Source organism: Lacerta agilis, chromosome 1 (assembly GCF_009819535.1).
Source record: "Lacerta agilis isolate rLacAgi1 chromosome 1, rLacAgi1.pri, whole genome shotgun sequence".
Lineage (NCBI taxonomy): Eukaryota > Metazoa > Chordata > Lepidosauria > Squamata > Lacertidae > Lacerta > Lacerta agilis.
In genome coordinates, this window is record NC_046312.1 from 15,051,077 (window position 1) to 15,070,528 (window position 19,452).

The 19,452-nt window shown below is 39.7% G+C and overlaps 1 protein-coding gene across 8 annotated transcripts in view; it reads right to left on the minus strand.

Annotated features, from left to right (window-relative positions):
- Positions 1-19,452, minus strand: part of PPP2R5C (protein phosphatase 2 regulatory subunit B'gamma) — a 75,397-nt gene that overhangs the window by 16,082 nt on the left and 39,863 nt on the right. For 7 of the 8 annotated variants that reach the window (XM_033139604.1, XM_033139589.1, XM_033139562.1 and 4 more), the window contains 6 exons: positions 11,006-11,205; positions 6,544-6,654; positions 5,629-5,721; positions 5,411-5,541; positions 3,568-3,627; positions 3,022-3,130 (listed from right to left, as the gene is read on the minus strand). In XM_033139604.1, coding sequence (XP_032995495.1) covers positions 3,022-3,130; positions 3,568-3,627; positions 5,411-5,541; positions 5,629-5,721; positions 6,544-6,654; positions 11,006-11,205 — 704 coding nt within the window. The remainder of the gene's footprint in view (positions 1-3,021; positions 3,131-3,567; positions 3,628-5,410; positions 5,542-5,628; positions 5,722-6,543; positions 6,655-11,005; positions 11,206-19,452) is intronic. The other variant, XM_033139579.1, reaches the window with a different exon arrangement.

The following is a 19,452-nucleotide window of genomic DNA, read 5'->3' on the forward strand; positions in this document are numbered from 1 at the left end:
AGAGAACACACGCCACCTTACTTCCTGGTAGATGGAAAAATACTGTGTCTGTTGTTTACTGTAGAAAGAGGGAGGGGAAGACACCCAAAGAAACACTGCACACACCTACAAAGCAGTATTTCAACTTGCAGATGAAAAGTGCATGCTGAACTATTCATTTTAAACTCGCCTCGCTGATGGAAGTATTTTGAAAGTTAAAAACATAGGATTGTTTGCAATTGTGTCCCTCCACCAACGGGAAGGCTCTTTGGCCCAGAGGAGGCCTCCACCAGCTGGGGTGAGGGGCACAGGAGGAGAAGTAATTTTTGTACATTCCTCCACCCTCCGGCAGATTCCCATGCCACCTATGACTTTGTTCCGAAGGGGCCCCAGAGCCCTTGGAAGCAACTTGGGGGATGAGGTAGAGGGAGCTGCTGCAGGGGGAAGGAGAATCAATGAAAATACTTCCCCCTCTTTCTGCTAATGCAGAGGTGGTGCCTTTCATTTGGCTTGCCAACCCCGACCCAATTTCCTTGCAGCACCAACAAAGCAGATTTCCTTCTCCCTCCCCACCACTGCTAGCCGTTTGGAGTGCTCTAGAAACAGGAAGGAGTGCTCTCATGTTTTCCAGTTGTGGCGACATTATTTACATTTATAAACCACCCCTCATTCCGCAGGATCTAAAAGCAGTGAACACACACAATGGAAGCATATAACAATTGATTGAAGCATGATTCAAAATCGTATTACACCAACAAAGACAGTTCAGCAGAAGCATAAAAAATAGCCCTACCCACTCATGGAACTAAAGCAGGTAAGTATACCAATACCATGGTGCTGATAATGCCAAGGTGGAAGGTTTGATCCCTGTATAGAAAAGCTGCATATTCCTGAGTTTTTCAGACTAGATTATTCTCAGGGTCCCTTCCAACTCTACAATTCTATGATTCCTTCCTGCTTCTGGAGCACTCCGTTTCACTAGCAATGGCAGTGGGAAGAGGAAATATATTTTGTTCACCTTCCTCCCCAATCACATATTCCCCCTTCACCCCATTTCTGTCAGCAGATTATCCTCTGCATTGTGGTGCTGGGTGATGTGGAGGAAAACTGAGCACCCTCTGCTCTAGTTGAGAGGGGTGATGGGGAAGAAGCTGAAGCTGCTTGCTGTACCAGAATGACTATGATGCGATTTTAGTGCTCATTTTGGGGTTTGGGATTTATTTAAGGATGAATGCATCTGTGTGTGTGTGTGTGTGTGCGCGCGCGTGCGGTAACCACAATCACTTTTTAACCACACCCACAGTGGCATGCTCCCCGTGGAGGGTTTGCTAGGGGGTGACACGGCTCTTGGGACAAAAAAGATTACTGTATTTTTCGCTCCATAAGATGCACCTAGTTTTTAGAGGAGGAAAGCCCTGTTGTGGTTTTTTTTGGAGGATCAGCTGAAAGTGGTGCAACTTTTTTTGCAAAGAGGAAAAGCCCAGGTTTTTACGGGGTCCAACTCACAGTTCTGCAGCTTCTACTCCTACAGCCATTTCTGCAGTTTCCAGACAGATAATCTAATCAGCCAGTCACATGTTGCTGGGGAAACAACAGCCTCCCTCTGCATTCAACAATGGAGGCCTGGGCAAGGGGGCGGGACTGGAAAGGGAGCCTTATGTCTCTCCCATCACCTGCTGAACAGCTGTTCAGCAGCTTCCTTTCCAAACCCCCTTCTCTCTTTGTAAAAAAAAGAGCACGATCTGCTTTTGGCCCCAAGGCAATTCAGCTCCAGGGACCATGCATTCGCTCCATAAGACGCACAGACATTTCCCCTTACTTTTTAGAAGGAAAAAAGTGTGTCTTATGGAGCGAAAAATACGGTAGCTTTCCCTACCCTAATGAAAGCCTCCACTGGATCAAAGAGCCTTTCTTCAAGGCAACTGAACCCACAAAAATATCAATTGCATATGCAAAAAACAGAGCAGAGGCATATTAACACCCAAGTAAAATAAAAAAGAATATCCCAGAATGAAAGCAAGCCACACTCAGTATGTCCTTATAATCAAAAACCTTTAACTTACTAGCTTTATCTTTTCCTTAAAAGGCAGGAGAGACAAAGCCTGGTGAATGTTACCTGGGAGTTCATTCCATAACCTATTAATTTTTTTATTAAATCCTACCCAGCCTTGACCGTAAGGTTCCAGAGCAGGTTACTACAATACAGTCATATGATATTAAAATTGAATAAAACCACTCCAAAACAAAATCGAAACAATATACAGGCAGTGACCATTTTGTACGCATTCAACTGATGTGCGACCACTGATGCTTGGGCACCATTTGGACCTGGAAGAGGGTAAAACAGGGGTGTAACGGGGCAGACTTATGCACACTCTGTTGGTGCTTGCAGGTTCCAGGAACAGAATCCCTGTACAAAATGGTAAACGCCTGTATATCAAAGAACAGATAAAGGACCTGCAAGTAAGTTAACGGTCAAAGGCCAAGTTAAAGTGGGACATCTGATACCATCATTCTAAATGTGAAATCCAATTCTGGTTGAAGTTTAGCGATTCTATCCCTAAAGTGTCTTGCAAAATTCACACAAAACTTTGCAAAAGATGCCAAAGCAACACTCTCCTGGACAGATGGCAAAAGCCAATTCAGAATTCATAAAAAAAGCTCTTCTGGACTTGTGGACACCAGGATGGGGGAGTTCTGCAGGACACCTGGGAGTTTAGTAGCATGATAGATCTTTCATTTTTTAACAGAGTCTGCTACAGCACTGTGAAATTAAAGTGAGCCCAAAATGCAACGAAGCCATTCCAACCACCTTAATAGTTTTCAGAAGCAACCAAAATACACAGACATTAATTTAAGTCAGTATCAGGCTTCTGATATTCGACAAAGTCATACCTATTGCTAAACAACAAACTTTGTAAATGAGGGTGGCATTTCTGTAACATTTGGTTCATTTTATCCTTTTCCTATATATACTCAGAATTAGTTTGTAAATTATCAAATCAACACTCTTAAACGAAATTCAAATGCAGAATCATTTACCTGTGGATGGTAGACACTCAGTGATTTCACTTTGTGCAAAGGTAATAATACCTTTAGAAGGAAAATTTTGTGCTCTTCTTTTAATGGTAAGGCAAATCCATTAATTATACTAAAAAGGAAGAGAGGAGATTTAGGGTATCATAGTTTTTAAAAATATGTTACATTTTCATCGTAAAAATCTTTTCTTGAAATCACTTTTATTCTATTGTTTCATGACATGTTTTTCACTCAAATTTCATTCTGAATTTACGCAATACCCAAGTAGAATGCTCATTTACACTGCAAGAAAGAGCAAAACTGCAGATTCTTATGTATTAAAATACACAGGAATTCTTTGACAGGTTTGTCTGATCCTGAAGTACTGCCACATTTTTTGTTTTCACCCTGAAAGCACTAGCGATTATCTTCTTCATTTTGAACCAAGATAAGCTGTACAAATTGTACCAATTTCTTCCAATCCAAGGTCCACCCTCACTTTCTTTGAAAGTCGTTCTGCTTTAGAGCACAAATAGTAACATTATGATGCGTAACTATTAAGCAGCTTACCTTCCCAATATTTCCAGTAATTCTGCAATGCCATTGTGATGTTCTGTTTCATAAATAAACCTGACAAAGCAAATACGTTATCAGCAATGAGGACAGTCAGCATCTGTTTGGTAATGTGTCTAGCTCAAGTTGAATAAGAACTCGAGGAACAGCTGCCATTTATTTTAAAACTATACCAGAAAATTTTGTGTTCAGTACTCTTGCGTACTGAAAGTTTAAATATATATGGATTTATCAACTTCTTCCTTTTGCTGGTACCACTAATAAAATGTGGGGGACGGACAAACCCAAACAAACTAAAATAATAATACTGAACCAAACAATAAGCTCATGAAATCCACAAAAAACCAACAATCTGGTATATTCAGTGGCTGGGGAAGTTCTTAAAAAAAAACCCTATGTTGTTAAGGGAATGTTTTAACCTGCTGATAAAGAAGAAGCAGAAGAACAGCCTGGGAGGTTCCCTGGCAGTTGAGTTCCAAAAAGTGGGCACCACTATGAAGAAGACCCTACAGCTTGTATCAGTGAATGACAGAGCAGAGAACTGGCTCACACATTACATGGAACCATGGTTTAGTGCAGTGGAGAAGAGTGTTGGATCAGGACCTGGTTCACATGCAACCATGAAGCTCATTGGGTGACCTTGGGTCACTCACAGTTTCTCATTTGAACCTACCTAACAGGATAAAATGTGGGAGAAAGACCATGTATGACACTTTGAGCTCCTTGAAGGAAATGTAGGATAATGAAGGAATAAATTCCAGTTAATAAACCATGCTTTAGTGTTATGTGGCAACCCAACCTCACACCTTAACTATGGCGACATGCCCATGATGGAATATCAGAATTAAATATATATTGATTTAAGAGTGAAAGGCACAATATCATGGATTTCACAACGGCGTATGCCAAACAGTGTGCATTCCAGCCCTAAATCAAAGCTTTCCTATCAGAAGTGTATTATACCCCACATCTCTTCTTTCTACAGAAACTCTTATCCTGGGGGGCGGGAGGAAACACTCATCTAAAATATTGGTGTTGGCTCTGTATGGCCAAAACCAGCTGAATGCAGACAGATGAAGCTTACTTGCTATTTTTAGTCAATGCCTCTGCCCCGCCCCCCAAGTGCGTATTTGTTACCATTTGTACAGAAGATAAGCTCCCTCTACAGCTGGTGCTATTGTCTCTTATGGATGAACTGGCAAAAAGCTGTGGTGCAGTTGGCATCACGCTCTTAAAGGAGCAGTACCATATATTCCCTTTTGGGAAAACTGCACAGAGGGAAAAGCTGTAGAAAAATGAGCTAAAAGCTGGCAGAGGTATTATAGCTCAATATACCTTGGGGAGAAAGGGGTGTGGGAATAAAGCAATCATATAGGTTAAAAAAAATTTTTTTTTGTCATGTTGGAAGAATAGTGCCCTGCTGCAGATATGCTGGAAAGATAACAAGTTCGGCCATATGTCAATACACACCTCTTTCCAAACCACTCTTAACAAATGCTGTGTGCATATACTCACTGTACACAGCACGGAAGCTTGACCTGAGCTTTTGAAAGGTAAAGTATAGAAATTGCCAAAGCTGACCAAAAGCAAATTCTTAATGAATGCTAACTCTGTACTCAGAACTTTTAACATGTTATTTCCACCCGCCAACCCCTAGTTCGGTTTAACCAGAGCAGCAAATTAAAATAATGCTAAAGTCATCGTAAAAAAAAAAGTCTTACCTGCAGATTTAATGAAACACTGCCAAAATTTGAGGGGAACAGGGCTGTACCATCAAAGTTACAACGTTTCTAAAATACCTTACCCAGTTAATTTGCATTGGCACAGAATGAAAACATACCTATAAAATATATTGTTAATTTGCTTCCTGATGTAAGCTCTTAGGCCTAAGAATTTCCCATATATTCTGTGCAGAGTAGTCTTAAGAAAATCTCTTTCACGAGGATCTTCGCTGTCAAAGAGCTCTAAAAGCTGCAAGAGACGCACATTTACTTGTTTAATCTATTTCAGATTAATATGGATTTAAAGTTTGAAGATATATTCGTTTTTTAACCTCACCTGCAATACAAACTTCTGATCAATATATTTCTTAGCTATATTAGGTTGGAAATCTGGAGATTCTAAAAATCTTAAGAAAAATTCATAAACAAGCTGAAAAAGATCCACAAAAAAATTAGTTTTACAACAGAAATGCAACTTGAATTTTGAAAAGCAGTTAAAAATAGTACTCAATTTTAAACACCATTTAAAGAAAAGCTAAAATCACGTCATGATGATAGTGTGCACAACATTTATCACTTCGACTTCCTAACTGTATATATTGCCTTATATTTTTTTTAATGGGCATAAACCACCCAGAACTTTCCCTGCCCAAGCACCTCACAGGAGCTCAGTTACTGAGAGAAAGACACAAATTAAGGCTAATAGTTGCCAAAGCTGAGGGAAAACAAAACACAACTACTGGTCAATCCCTGTTGGAAGGAAAAGAGGAGGGCAATTGAATAGAGCATACCTTGGCTGACTAGATGCAACCCCCGGCCTTTATGCTACCCACCCCTGATCCAACACTCGAATACTTTAGTTAAACCAGCTCAGTGTTGTGTGTACACTATATTTGTGGGTTTTTGTTTATATAACAGTGGGCACCATGCACCTTACACTTTTAAAAAGAGCTTATGTCTCAAAGCTATAACCCTACAAGCCCCCAAAGGCCCAAATCAATTACTGTAATATACATTTATATTTTTATGATTAAAGTATTACACTAAAACTACATTGACATAACCAAGTTACAGTTCATTAACATTTAGGTCAAACTGCAGTCTTAAAAGGAGTAAGCTATCCGTTAGAAACTTAGAACAGCAAACCAGTGCGTTGAGCGTTCCGATTTAAAGGCTGTCACCTTTTGTTTTGCAGCAATTTAGCCCCTCTTTGTTTAGTCAGAGAAACGGAAAAAAAATGTTTGTATAGTACCTGTAAGTGAGGCCAGGCGGCTTCTAAGGTTGGTTCATCCTCCTCTGGGTCAAATTCTGCTCCCGTTGGATTGGATGAAGGTGGTAGTGTGCGAAACATGTTAACTGCAAACTAAAAATCACATTTGTCTAAGTGACATTACAAGAAAATCCCACTTAACCCCCCCCCCCAAAAAAAATTTTTTAAACAGGGACATGCTAACAAGTGTAAATACACAGCAGAAAAAAATCTTATTCCAAATACCACCAAACAAGTTTCGCAATTATGAATTTCTTTCTCCAAGTTTCTATCTCTTGCTACCCCAGAAAAAATGTTCACTTTATTTGCTTTACACAAAGAAGGATCTTGCCTCTAGGACAAGTCCAGTAAACCAGAGGGAAAGACCACTGTATCTTGGAAGCTGTTCTGAAAACTACTGTCAAAAGGTTTTGTAATTATTTTTTAAGAATTCCCATGTATACTAGCATTCTGTTCACTATCAAGACTATTAAATGTTAAGAAGCGTTTTTAACTTTATTTAAAAGTTTATTAAAGAAAAAAATAAAAAGGGGGCAAGAAAAAACCCAGCACATTAGAAATACCATAATATCAATACAGGTAAGTAGGACCCTCGTACTTACGGGACCGCCTCTCCTGGTATGCCCCACAGAGGACCTTAAGGTCCACAAATAACAATAGTTTAAGGGTCCCGGGCCCAAAAGAAGCCAGATTATCCTCCACCAGGGCCAGGGCTTTTTCAGTGTTGGCTCCGACCTGGTGGAATACTCTGTCCAATGAGACTAGGGCCCTGCGGGACCTGACCTCCTTCCGCAGGGCCTGTAAGACAGAGTTATTCCGCCTGGCCTTTAATCTAGCCTGATCCCCTATTCCTTTCCCCCTTCCCTTTTTTCTGAAGAAACCCTTCTGGGTCCCTACATTAAAATTCCTCCCTGGTCTCCCTACTGGACTAGCATGACTAACCTGGCCAGTTAGCCCTGGGGATCTCACTGATGTTTGTTTTTATGCTTTTTTAAAGCTGTTTTTTAAAGTTGTTTTAATCGTTGTCTTATATTTGTTGTTAGCCACCCTGAGCCCGGTCTTTGCATTGGGAAGGGTGGGGTAGAAATATTATTATTATTATTATTATTATTATTATTATTATTATTATTATTATTATTATCTTAGTTTACACATACAGAGCAATACAGTTGTACCTTGGTTTTCAAACAGCTTAGTTCTCGAACATTTTGGCTCCCAAACGCCGCAAACCCGGAAGTGACTGTTATGGTTTGTAAACTATTTTTTGGAAGACAAACGTCCAATGGCACTTTCGTGGCTTCCTATTGGCTGCAGGAGCTTCTTGCAGCCAATCAGAAGTCGTGCTTTGGTTTCCGAAAGTTTTGAAAGTCGAACCGACATCCAGAACGGATTTTCATTCGACTTCCAAGGTACGACTGTATATGCTTTTGAAACCAAAGTATTAAGACGTATTTTTGTTCTAACTACCACATGCAGTCTTAAATAACTGCTACAGTGCAGTGGTAAGTCTGCAAGTATGACCTGGGAAGACCCTGGTTTAAATCTTAGCTCAGGAATAAACTCACTGAGTAGGCATAAGGTAGACAAATATCCCTTAGTCCCAACATTTATCTGTAATAGGGGAATAAGATTGGCATACTTTACGGGATGTTTGTAATAAGTTACTGAGATTTGGGTTACAGTGCCATCAACAGACAGACACCACCAGCTCTTTTTCCAATGAATTCTGGGAGAGACAGCGGGAGTCACTAAGTGGTGTCTGAGATGAGTAATTGAATCAGGAGCAACAACCATTAAACTTAAACCAGATGAATCAGAAGTGCTTTCAATAAAAAATATGACTGGACTGGGTATAGGTGTATTTCCTTTGTTGAATGGAGTTCCACTCCCCACTTAAGGATCAGACTAGCACTATTTCTAGATGTTCAGGTGATGGAAGTGGCCAGTGATGCTTTCTGCCAATTAGTTGGAACTCCAGCTGTGCCCTTTCCTAGAGAGGAGATCTTTTCTAGTTACTCAAGGTCTGCTGATATTCAGACAAAATTTACTGTAATGTGCCTTACAGGAAGTGGCCTCTGAAGAGTATTCAGAATCTTTAAACTGGACCACAATGACTGCTGACAGGGGCATGCTTCTCAGGTAAATCAATCTGATTTTATGCCATCGGCTTCTAGTTGCTTTTGAGGCCCGATTCAAAGTACTGCTTTTAACTTTTAGGTCTCTAAGTGGTTTGGGACAGTAACGTCTCAAGGACCATTTTCTCCTATATGAACTTAATCCATACAATTATGTCATCTTCAGAAACTGTTGTGTGTGCTCCTTCACTTTCTAAAGTGGGCTGGGCATGTAGGATAGGAGATGCAAGCACGACACGTTCTTAAACCAAAGCCATTCTTAAACCGAGGCGCGCTTTCCCTAATGAGACCTCCCGCCACCGGTGCCCTTCCACCGTTCGGCTTTTGTTCGTAGACCAAGGTAAAGTTCGGTAACTGGAACACTACTTCCGGTTTTGCGGAGTTCGTATACCGAATAGTTCGTAAACAGGGCTGTTCTTAAACCAAGGTACCACTGTAGTAACATCAAGGTTATAGGCTTTCCCCCTCACTGATGGTTTTAGAATGGTATTTTCATGGAGGGCCTCTGGGCTGTGAAATATTGATGTTGTTTGTTAATTTTGCAAAAAAAAAAAAAAAAAAACCCACACAAAACCCTTCCCCGGGTTTTCTGCACATATCAGAGGATTTGGGGTGAAGACAACCTTTGTGATGCCCACAAGTAATGGGTTTGGCTAGCAAGCAATGCCAAAATTAGTGGATTATTAACTCTCCCTTTTGTAAATTTAGGACATACAAATGTACCATCGAGATTCTAGCAAAAGTAACATCAGACTTTGCAAGACTGGAGTCAGATTTATACAACACACTTGATGCTGCTGCAAGCATGGTGCTGTTACAATTTAGTTATAAAAGACACGCCTGAAAGTAGAAAGCGAACTAAAAATCAAAGTCAGTGTGTTAAACAGGAAATGAAGTGTAAAGAAAACCCTTTTAAATCAGGGGTTCTCAATATTCCAACTGCAGCATCCTTTTGAGGGGGGGAAATACTGACCCCCGTTCTAAAATGGCAGTGCAAGGGCAATGCCAGTTACAATATGACAGCAGATTGAAGTACAAAGTGACATAATTAGCCCTTTTGAAACTGATATTACTTTTTGCCACATCAATTTCCTAATGGCAGGGAGTTCCATAGCAAAATAGAGCACTGATTTTGGAGCATTGTGACTCACACATCCCTTTCTTAATCGTACAATACAGTATGTGCAAATTTAATTGTAGGTCACATTTCGGGGCACAAGGTGGCTTACGTTTCAATTTAGGTAAAATCTGAGAGGCATGTGTATATATTAAACTTCAGCTACTGCAAAAGCTTTGAATCAGTACTAAATACCTAGGGACCATTTCCCCAGCCTTCTTGGCTTAGAAGGCTACTTTTGCCATAACTACTAAGAGTTTTGATGCTTTATTTTCTGATAAGGCAGGAGTGAGGGGAACACATGGCCCTCCAGGTGTTGCTAGGTCATAACTGGCCATTTATTCCATGCCAGGCAAAATATTTGTTCTCCTCTCTTGTCGTTCCCCTACTTCTCCCTTCACACTTAACTTCTACCTTATTCCTCCCCCTCTAACTTCCCCCTTCTTTAATCTCTGGTCCTTTTGCTTTCATCTTCCTGCCGTTAACAGCTTCCCTGTCTTATGCCCTTCTTCTCTATTTCCAGTTTATTACTTTACTTTTAGAATATTTTAGTTATTAATTCATTTAAATATATTCATTTTACTTCTCATTTCCTCAAACAGTCCCTCTGGCCTCCTCCCCATAGAGGATGGAGAAGAGTCTTCCTGGCTCTGTTGCAGACTCAGCAGGAAGAGAGAACAGGGGTGTTGAGTGTGCAATGTGAGAGTCAGACAAAAGCAAAGGAGCTTGAGGACTCAGCAGTGGCGCTGGGTGCTTCTCACCCCCGCCCTCTTCTCCATTATGCAGTTTGTTTCTTTTGCCTCCCTCCTTCGCATTTTCTTTCTTCTGTCACGCTTGGCCATTACCTCTTTCCTTTCTAACCAGTCCTCCAACATGGTGTGCTACAGCTTCACTCTTGCTTTGCTCTCCGACCAACTCCCACTGCCCCACAAGCCTATGCAGTGCACATGTAGGGAGCTGCCCCTGCAAGCATTCAGCCCATCAAAAGGTTATTGCATAAATTAAGGGGCAGGCTGTAGCCCACCTGAGAAGTAGGCTGAGGCCCACGGTTTGAGGAGCACAGTTCTAGAACCTAGAGAGCTTCAATTATGGGGAGTTTACTCAGAACAAAAAGTTTTTTTTTTTAAAATAAATAAATAAATAAATAAATAAATAAATAAATAAATAAATAAATACCATTTAAATCACTTACCATATGTACTACTTCTGGGTAAATGGGCTCAGTGATTACATTGCGGTTATGCGTGATGTACTCTACCATTTCACTTAAAGCTGCTCGTTTTACTTCCTTCCACTTCAGGTCACTTAGTGGATCAGAAACGAAGTCGAAGAGGACGCAACATTGTCGCAACTTCTGAATAAAAAGCTTTTCTTGCTCTCCAGGGGGCACATCTGAAAGGAGTGAAAATATTGCTTTATTGCTATATTGTGTTTATGCAGAACAGTCTTTATTGCCTATAAAATATTGTATTGTGGAAGACTGCAATGAACTTCCAGAAGGGATGACGATTTAGCTGTAAGTTTTGTGCCACAGGTAGTGTATAATCTATTTTTCCTGCCTCTCTATTTACTTATATAGACGTGTATCATGTACTTTTCTCATTATTAATCGTTAATGTGATACACACATTCATGACTAGAAAAATGGGGTGTTTGCTTATGCAGCGGTAAAACACAGGACATGAAGTTCACCTATGACAAGTTAGCTCTATAGTTTAGAGCAAACAAAAATATGTAATAGATGGGAATGCTGGGAAATGAAGTTTGGCTTCATTTCCACACATTTGAACCCCACACATTTGAACCCCAAAGATTCTTGTATTGCAGAGGGTTGGACTAGATGACTCTAGTGATCCCTTCTATGATTCTATGAATCTGGCTATATACTGCAGAATAGAGCGGTAGAGCCCTTAGGTTAGGCATCCCCAAACTCGGCCCTCCAGATGTTTTGGGACTACAACTCCCATCACCTCTAGTTAACAGGACCAGTGGTCAGGGATGATGGGAATTGTAGTCCCAAAACATCTGGAGGGCTGAGTTTGGGGGTGCCTGCCTTAGGTGGTAAAACAGACAGTACCACTTCAGGTGGCAGGTGGGGAAATCACATTTTTTAATGCTTTCCTATATAGTACTCCCCCTATAAATATAGAAATGTGATAAAATGTTATCCTTAATATGTTGAGTTTCCTGCTTCTTGCAGCTTTTATTTTAAATGCAGAAGAAGATTCAAAAATGGCACTGCCCACCAGAAAATCAAGGTTGTACAGTCCACTCTTATCATCTCACGGTTCAAGACCAGGCCTCAGTCTCAGGAGTGAGGTAGGATTTCTAGTGACAAGACAGTAATGTCTACTTCTATGCTTGTAAAACTCAAGTCTCATTTACTAGCACATATATAACAATTTCAAGCAATGGCTTCTTGTGAAAATTAGAAAATAACATCTAGCTTTCATCTGTGCTAGAGAAACATTTTGCACATTTTAAAAGAGAAGTTTTGAGAAGTCAGCACTTTTCTGAAAATACAGGAAATGTGACTCCTCGTGCCGATACCTTCAATTTACACATGTTTACAAAGGCAAAGTTCCTTGAAATTTAAGTTACTCATACTGTCTAGTTCAGCATGTAATGTCCTGTGCAAGCAATCTGAAAAATATATTAATTGACCAACCAAAAATGCCAAGTCAATTAAAAAGTTTTATTATGGGCAAAGAAAGATAGCTTTTATTAAGATTTCACATATCTAGCAATTCTGAGCTGCATCTTCAAAATAAATAAAATCATCATCTTAACCGAACAGTCTAGAAAGCACACACTGCAAAGTGAAATTCAATTACAGCTTTCGTCAGTGTTACTAGGAGACCATTGATAGCAAAGAGCTTGGTAACCACAAAGAAGGTGCTAGATGACAGCTATTTAAGAACAGAACACCATTCTTATGACGGCTGGCAGGATAAGAGCCTCACTTTAGCCAATTCTAAGATCCCAAACAACTAAATATAAAGTAACACGGGTACCAAACTCACAACATGGAAATTATTTTAAAGACATTTGACACTCCTGCGAAAATTTAACTTTAAATTATCTGCTTTTGTCACTTCACATTTATTTAAAATATTTGTAAGTTGCAGCTTCTGATAAACAGGTGCTCAACCTGCAGATTTGACAGGATTTAACTCCCCCATTCATCAGTTGAATGGGTGGTTCAACCTGGCCTCGCTAACTGGGCGCCCCAGTTCCCCGCTGAGAACAGGTGTATGCTGTCAAAGCAGAATTTAACTCCACCCTTCTGCCCATCAACTGACATCACATGGGGAGTCAGCTGATGGACAGGTGGGCATGGTTGTTTTTTGGGGGGGAGGAGGGAGAATGGTCTTGTGCGCCATCTTGGGACTCCCCGGCAGCCAAGATTGGCCTTAGGCCAGAGGTTCCTCACCCCTGGGCTAGAGATTGCAATGACAATTCAAGATAGCCAATGGGCCCACCAGTTGGTCATGGACTGTGGCTGATTGTTGTTAGAGAATATAAATCCTGTTGATGCTAAACCAACCAGAACATCCCACACAGTGTATAGCATCTACTTATGCAACAACCATTCTTTGGTCTAACATGAATTACAATCACCATTCCACATGTCATACTTCTCTTGAAACACATCGACTGTGTGAACACAACGGGTAAAATGTGTGACAGGATGGGGCTAATCCTGGCCAGGTGATCATAAGCATACACTAGCTGAGATGCAATATTTGACAAATGACCTAAATAGCTCCCAGGGCTCCAATGCAATAGGAAGGCTGAATAACCTCTGCAGAAGGCACAGGATTTGGATGTTGTTTAAACTGGAGCTATTTAAACTTATGCTGTCTGTCTGTCTGTCTGTCTATGAATGAATGAATATACGAAGAGGTTGTTTTGAGATTTAAAAAAACCCTGAATAAATGGGCAGACACTTTTCTGTGCACAAGAAAGCTATTTTTACCCAGGAAAGGAAACAAAAAAAACTTAAAATAATATATCTACTGCTAATTTCTGCAGACCTAAATGAGAACTATTTTAAAACTCTCTATCAATGGTATTTAATGCCTAATAAACTGAACTTAATAAATAAGGATCAGATAAATGCTGGAGAAGTGGATTAAATAAAGGAGATTATATAAACATCTTTGGGAACTGTTCTCAAGTAGAAATATCCTGGAAATCTGTTCAGGCTAATATTTCTGATATGTTAGGATATCATATACCGTTGGGACCTAAACTATAGCTGCTTGGTCATCTAAAAGATGTTATTCTGGAAAATGAGCAAGAAAGAATATTTGACCTTCTAAGTACTAAGACAGGGGTCAGCAAACTTTTTCAGCCGGAGGCCAGTCCACTGTCCCTCAGACCTTGGGGGGGGGGGCTTGACTATATTTTGAAAAAATATATGAACAAATTCCTATGCCCCACAAATAATCCAGAGATGCATTTTAAATAAAAGCACACATTCTACTCATGTAAAAACACGCTGATTCCCGGACCATCCACGGGCCGGATTTAGAAGGTGATTGGGCCGCATCCGGCCCCCGGGCCTTAGTTTGGGGACCGCTGTACTAAGATTATAACAGCTTAAAAAATGGAATAGGCGTATCTCCTACTATATCTGAATGGATTGAGAAAATTTAGTCCATAGTAACTATGATTAAGCTAACTTATTACAAAAGAATACATATTAAGCAACCCAGCTGGTTTATGGAAAAATCTGTATTTTAACCAATGTTTTAGAACAATGTTCAATGACAGTGTCCAACCTTGTGCTGCTTTCAACCTGCTTAACAGTATTTCTTTATACTCTTCATCTTTTGTTCATTTTGTTTATTAATAAAAGTAAAAAGGTATCTACTAGTGTTAGAGACAGTGTTCTCGAAGCTACTAACATGAGTTTGGCCAAACTGCGAGAGGCAGTGAAGGATAGGCGTGCCTGGCGTGCTCTGGTCCATGGGGTCACGAAGAGTCGGACACGACTGAACGACTGAACAACAAGTGTTAGAGAAAAGTGGGGAAGAGAACTGCAATAAAGTCTAATTTCAGTTCAAGTTTCAATCAAGATATGTCCTGGGTGAAAACTGGAACAAAGGAAGGAAGGAATAGTAGAAGAAAATGCAGCACCTTCCATTTATTGCATTTAACTACTGCCTTAAAAACCTTCTTAATAATATAAGGGAAAATGGTGGAGGTTCTTATGTATCAATAAAGATGCAACAGTGGCCAGTTTTGCTTTGTAAGGTATGTTAAAATTCAAGATGAAGTTTGACACAATTGGGAAATACGATTCTGAGAAATGGCGTTCAGAGAAACCACACAAATATTTGAAAGCTACTCTGCAGAGAAACACCCTAAACTGCAAGTGAAACCACTAGAAATGAATGTGACTTTAAGTACAAATATCATTGGAAATTTTAAAAAGATGCCAGTTCAGATAATCAGACAGGCAGGGAGTAGAAAAGCTAGCTGAGTGAAGGAAAGTAAACAAAATGTACAAAGCCAGATTTTAGCCCTAAAGCAAACCTGACATTTTATCCAGCACCTGAAAGAGTTTCAGAGAAAAACAACTCTGCCACTTCTCCTAAGCTCTCCTACACTTTCAGTGTGCTCATTTCTTCCTCAAAAAGGCTTCTTCATTGCCCTTTACTTTAAAAAAGGGACTGCTCAAGCTCACTGCCTTTTGAAAAGCACTGTAAATTACTTTAATATGATGTTCCTAATATCCTGTGATCTGAGCGAATTTAGTCAGCCTACTCATTCAGCAGCACACAGGTAGAAAAGCAGTTGAATAATTATGCAACAGTGTCCTTTTGCCCAACTACAGCTTAAATGCAACAAAAAACACAGTTAAGCCGTTTGTCCTCTAGACCAGTGTTTTTCAACCACTGTTCCGCGGCACACTAGTGTGCCGCGAGATGTTGCCTGGTGTGCTGTGGGGAAAATTCCAGCCAGAATATCAGCTTTGTGTTCAGCCAAACAGGCCCTGGTTGCGCACTGAATAAAGTATTTTATAATTTTTCATATTTCTGTTTACTTACTATTTCATAATAAAGTAATTATAAAATACTTTATTTGTGTTTATTTGATTCCTATTCAAGAGAATTACTTTATATATAGTCAATATAGGCACAGAGTTAAATTTTTAAACATTTTCTAATGGTGGTGTGCCTCGTGATTTTTTTCATGAAACAAGTGTGCCTTTGCCCAAAAAAGGTTGAAAAACACTGCTCTAGACACCAGCAAAATGACTAACTCGACACAAAAATAGAAAGTTACTTTTCTTCCCACACAGCTTTAGATGGCATACTGAAAGGAGTTTTCAAGTGCAAAGGCATTGCACTAATATTCTAGTGCATGAGCGCTGGTAAAGGTCATTCACAGGGTCTCCTGCTCTTGCTGAAAATAGGCAAGAAAGAAGCATTCTGTTGTAGCCAACAGACAAAGGCGCAGTGCCTGCATTTGTAGTGCCCACAGCAATTTACAAATCTGTCCAATGGCTCTAGAAAGGTGGGCAACCTCAGTTTTTAGTGGGCTGTGCTATGGCTTTAGCCTTCAAGAAAGCTTCATACCAGTATCTGAAAAAGTGTGCATGCACATGAAAGCTCATAACAATAACAAACTTAGTTGGTCTCTAAGGTGCTACTGGAAGGAATTGAATGAGTAAAAGGCACAATAGTCCGATGAACAGTCCTCCGAAAGAGCCCAGATCTAGATTATTTTAAGATGTTGAAATGGGACAACTTTCACTTCATGATCACTGCCAGTTCTCCACAAATACATAAGGCTGCATCCAATGAAGTAATCCCATTCGCACAAGGACTTCTGCAGGGTCTGAAAGTATTAGCCATGATAGTAAGAAACAGCATTTGACAACTTGAGTTGGTGAAAGGATAATGAGGTTACACCCAAAATGCCTCACCTACATAAATACTAATAATGTGTTTTTTAAAAAAATAAAAAAACCCTAATCATGCTGTGTAGCCTTAAGTGGAAGTGATGCGTAATTTATTCCAAATAAAAAATTAATCATGAAAAACTGTATTCTTCTGAAAAAAAGCATAATGGCAAGTGTGGTAGACAAAGCTTTCCTGCTTAATCATATGTTACTACTACAAGAGGATTGTGTAAAAAGAATTGTAGACAATGGAAAAAAGATTCTGATTAGTACAACATGGGATTACTTATGGAAAAGAGGACATTTTTATATTTGTGCTAACTTGTGAGAATATTGTTTCAAGATGTCTCTGCGGCATTGTGTCACCATGGAAACCATAAAATGTATAACATCCAAAAGGCTCTTCTTTCTACGTATGGTAGGGCTGTGGTAAATAGTAAATCTGGTTCTCTGATAAGGGGGAAAAACTGGAAAGGATCTACTTGCACACCCAAATGTGTAACATTTTGGGGGAAAGTGTACTGAAGCACTTCTTCATAAAATATTACTGCTACAGTAGTTTATGTTATATATACATATTTTAAAGTAACCAAAGCATCTTGTGCTGAAGAATGGATATTAACACAATGTGACACAATGCTGAGTTGATAGCATATGTTCATATGAAATAAGGAATGCCACAGAATTCTTTGTTGTCTCCTGAATATTTTTTAAAATTATGTAAATTTCTTCTTTGTAAATTATCTCTACTCTTTGTGGCCTGTAATCAGTTATTTTTCAGGTTGCCGTGGGTACCTTGATCACATATATATACACCATTAAAACCCGAAGAACACTACACCTGGCTTATATCTACACGTGGATTTCTCAAGGAGATCATCTTCTGAGAAGTCCTCATGAAGAAGCAGACTTTCTTGCCAGTCAGTCAGTTTATGATCAATATTAGCCAGGGCTATAGAAAGTTCAAATAGGACTTATAAAAAGACATTTTTTCTTGTTTGACTAGAAACCACATAAATGTAGTCAGACTGTCATGATCAGCTACAAATCCAGACTAGTAGAGATCTTAATACAGACACAATCCAGATCCTAACTAGGATCATTCCATAGGATACTCTAATGTGGAGATGTGGTTCCAGCAAATTTTATAGCACACGAACAGTGAAAATGTCTTAACATATGCATGTGAACTGGAAAGCCAATAAATGTCATTGTATCACAACCCATCTATCTGCAGAGGAACAGAGACTTGGACCACAACTCCACCTCATGACTTTGCTTGGGAAAGTCTTACTTCTTTTTATAATGGAAAACAACAAACAGTCTAACTTCTTTTATTTTTGTTTTACCTACCCTACAGTAAAATACATATCTTATAAATAAATAACTGCACACACATTTTCCCTAAGCAACCACTGTGTCAGAAAAAGTAACAGGCGAAGTAGTCTTCAAACACCTATCTTAGAAGGCAAATGCTGCTTTCTAAGGTATATCGGTAATTTTTTCAGTAGGACTGATCAACTACAATCACCACAGCCAACAATCAGGATAGGCACAGGGCTAATGCAGACACTTTCATGCCTCCAGTAACATCTGAACATCACTGGCCAAAATTGACTGAAAGTGACCCAAATAGGGGACATTCTAATTTTTAAAACCATAACCCCCCCTGAATTCCCCTACCTGAACTACTGCAAATAAGTAATTTTGTGATATGAAATCAGGCTCAACTCTTTCTCTCTATTTGTGTATAGGATCATTTGGCCTGGGCCTCAAGCTCAAATGGGGCCTCAAATTTAAACACTTGTTAATTATTATTGTTTTTGGAGATCTTTTTCACAACTTGTTTTTATGCACACTTAACACACTCGGGTTAGAGCTGCAAATAAAAGATTCAATCTGGTAAAGGGCATAGGTAATTATTAACTGATACAGTGGGACCTTGACTTACAAGCACCTCGACGTATGTCGTTTTCGACTTCCGAATGACTTCCGGAAGAAAAAAAATGGCCGCCGCTTCCAAATTTTTCGACCTACGAAGGGAAAGCGGCGGCACGATACCTCGACTTACGAGGTTTTTAATGCGGTTTTCTCAACTTACGAAGTTTTTTCCCCTCCGGAGATAGCGCCCTTCGAGTTATGAAAATTTCGACCTACGAGGGCACCTTCGGAACGTATTAACGTCGTAAGTCGAGGTACCACTGTATAGATTTTGTCATATTGAATCATTCAAAATGTACATAAATATGATGGCACAAGAATGATGAACATGTGATGAACATGCCCTCCCAAACCAACTATTATATTTACAAACTTGCTCATTTTTTAATTTTTACTAAAAGCTGCAAGTAGTCCAGGCCTCTCTGGACTTCTGAGATGGTCAAGTTATAGAGTGCAAAAGATTAACAATCTCTAAGCACACAGCTCAGTCCATAGCTGTCAACTTTTCTTGTGAGGAATCCTATTTGGAATAAGGGAATTTCCCTTAAAAGGGGGGGGGGGGAGTTGGCAGCTATGGCTCAGTCACACAGGCTAACAATTTCTTATAGAAATCTTTAAAGAAGGCACTGGTTTATTTTCAGTAGGAGAAAAAATGAAAGACGGGAATTAAACCAAACTAAAACCAGGTATTAATAGAAATAGCAGTGCAATTGCAATGCACACAGTTGATTCAACAAGACAACAAAACTTAGAAGAAAGAAGACTCGGCCTTCACTACATCC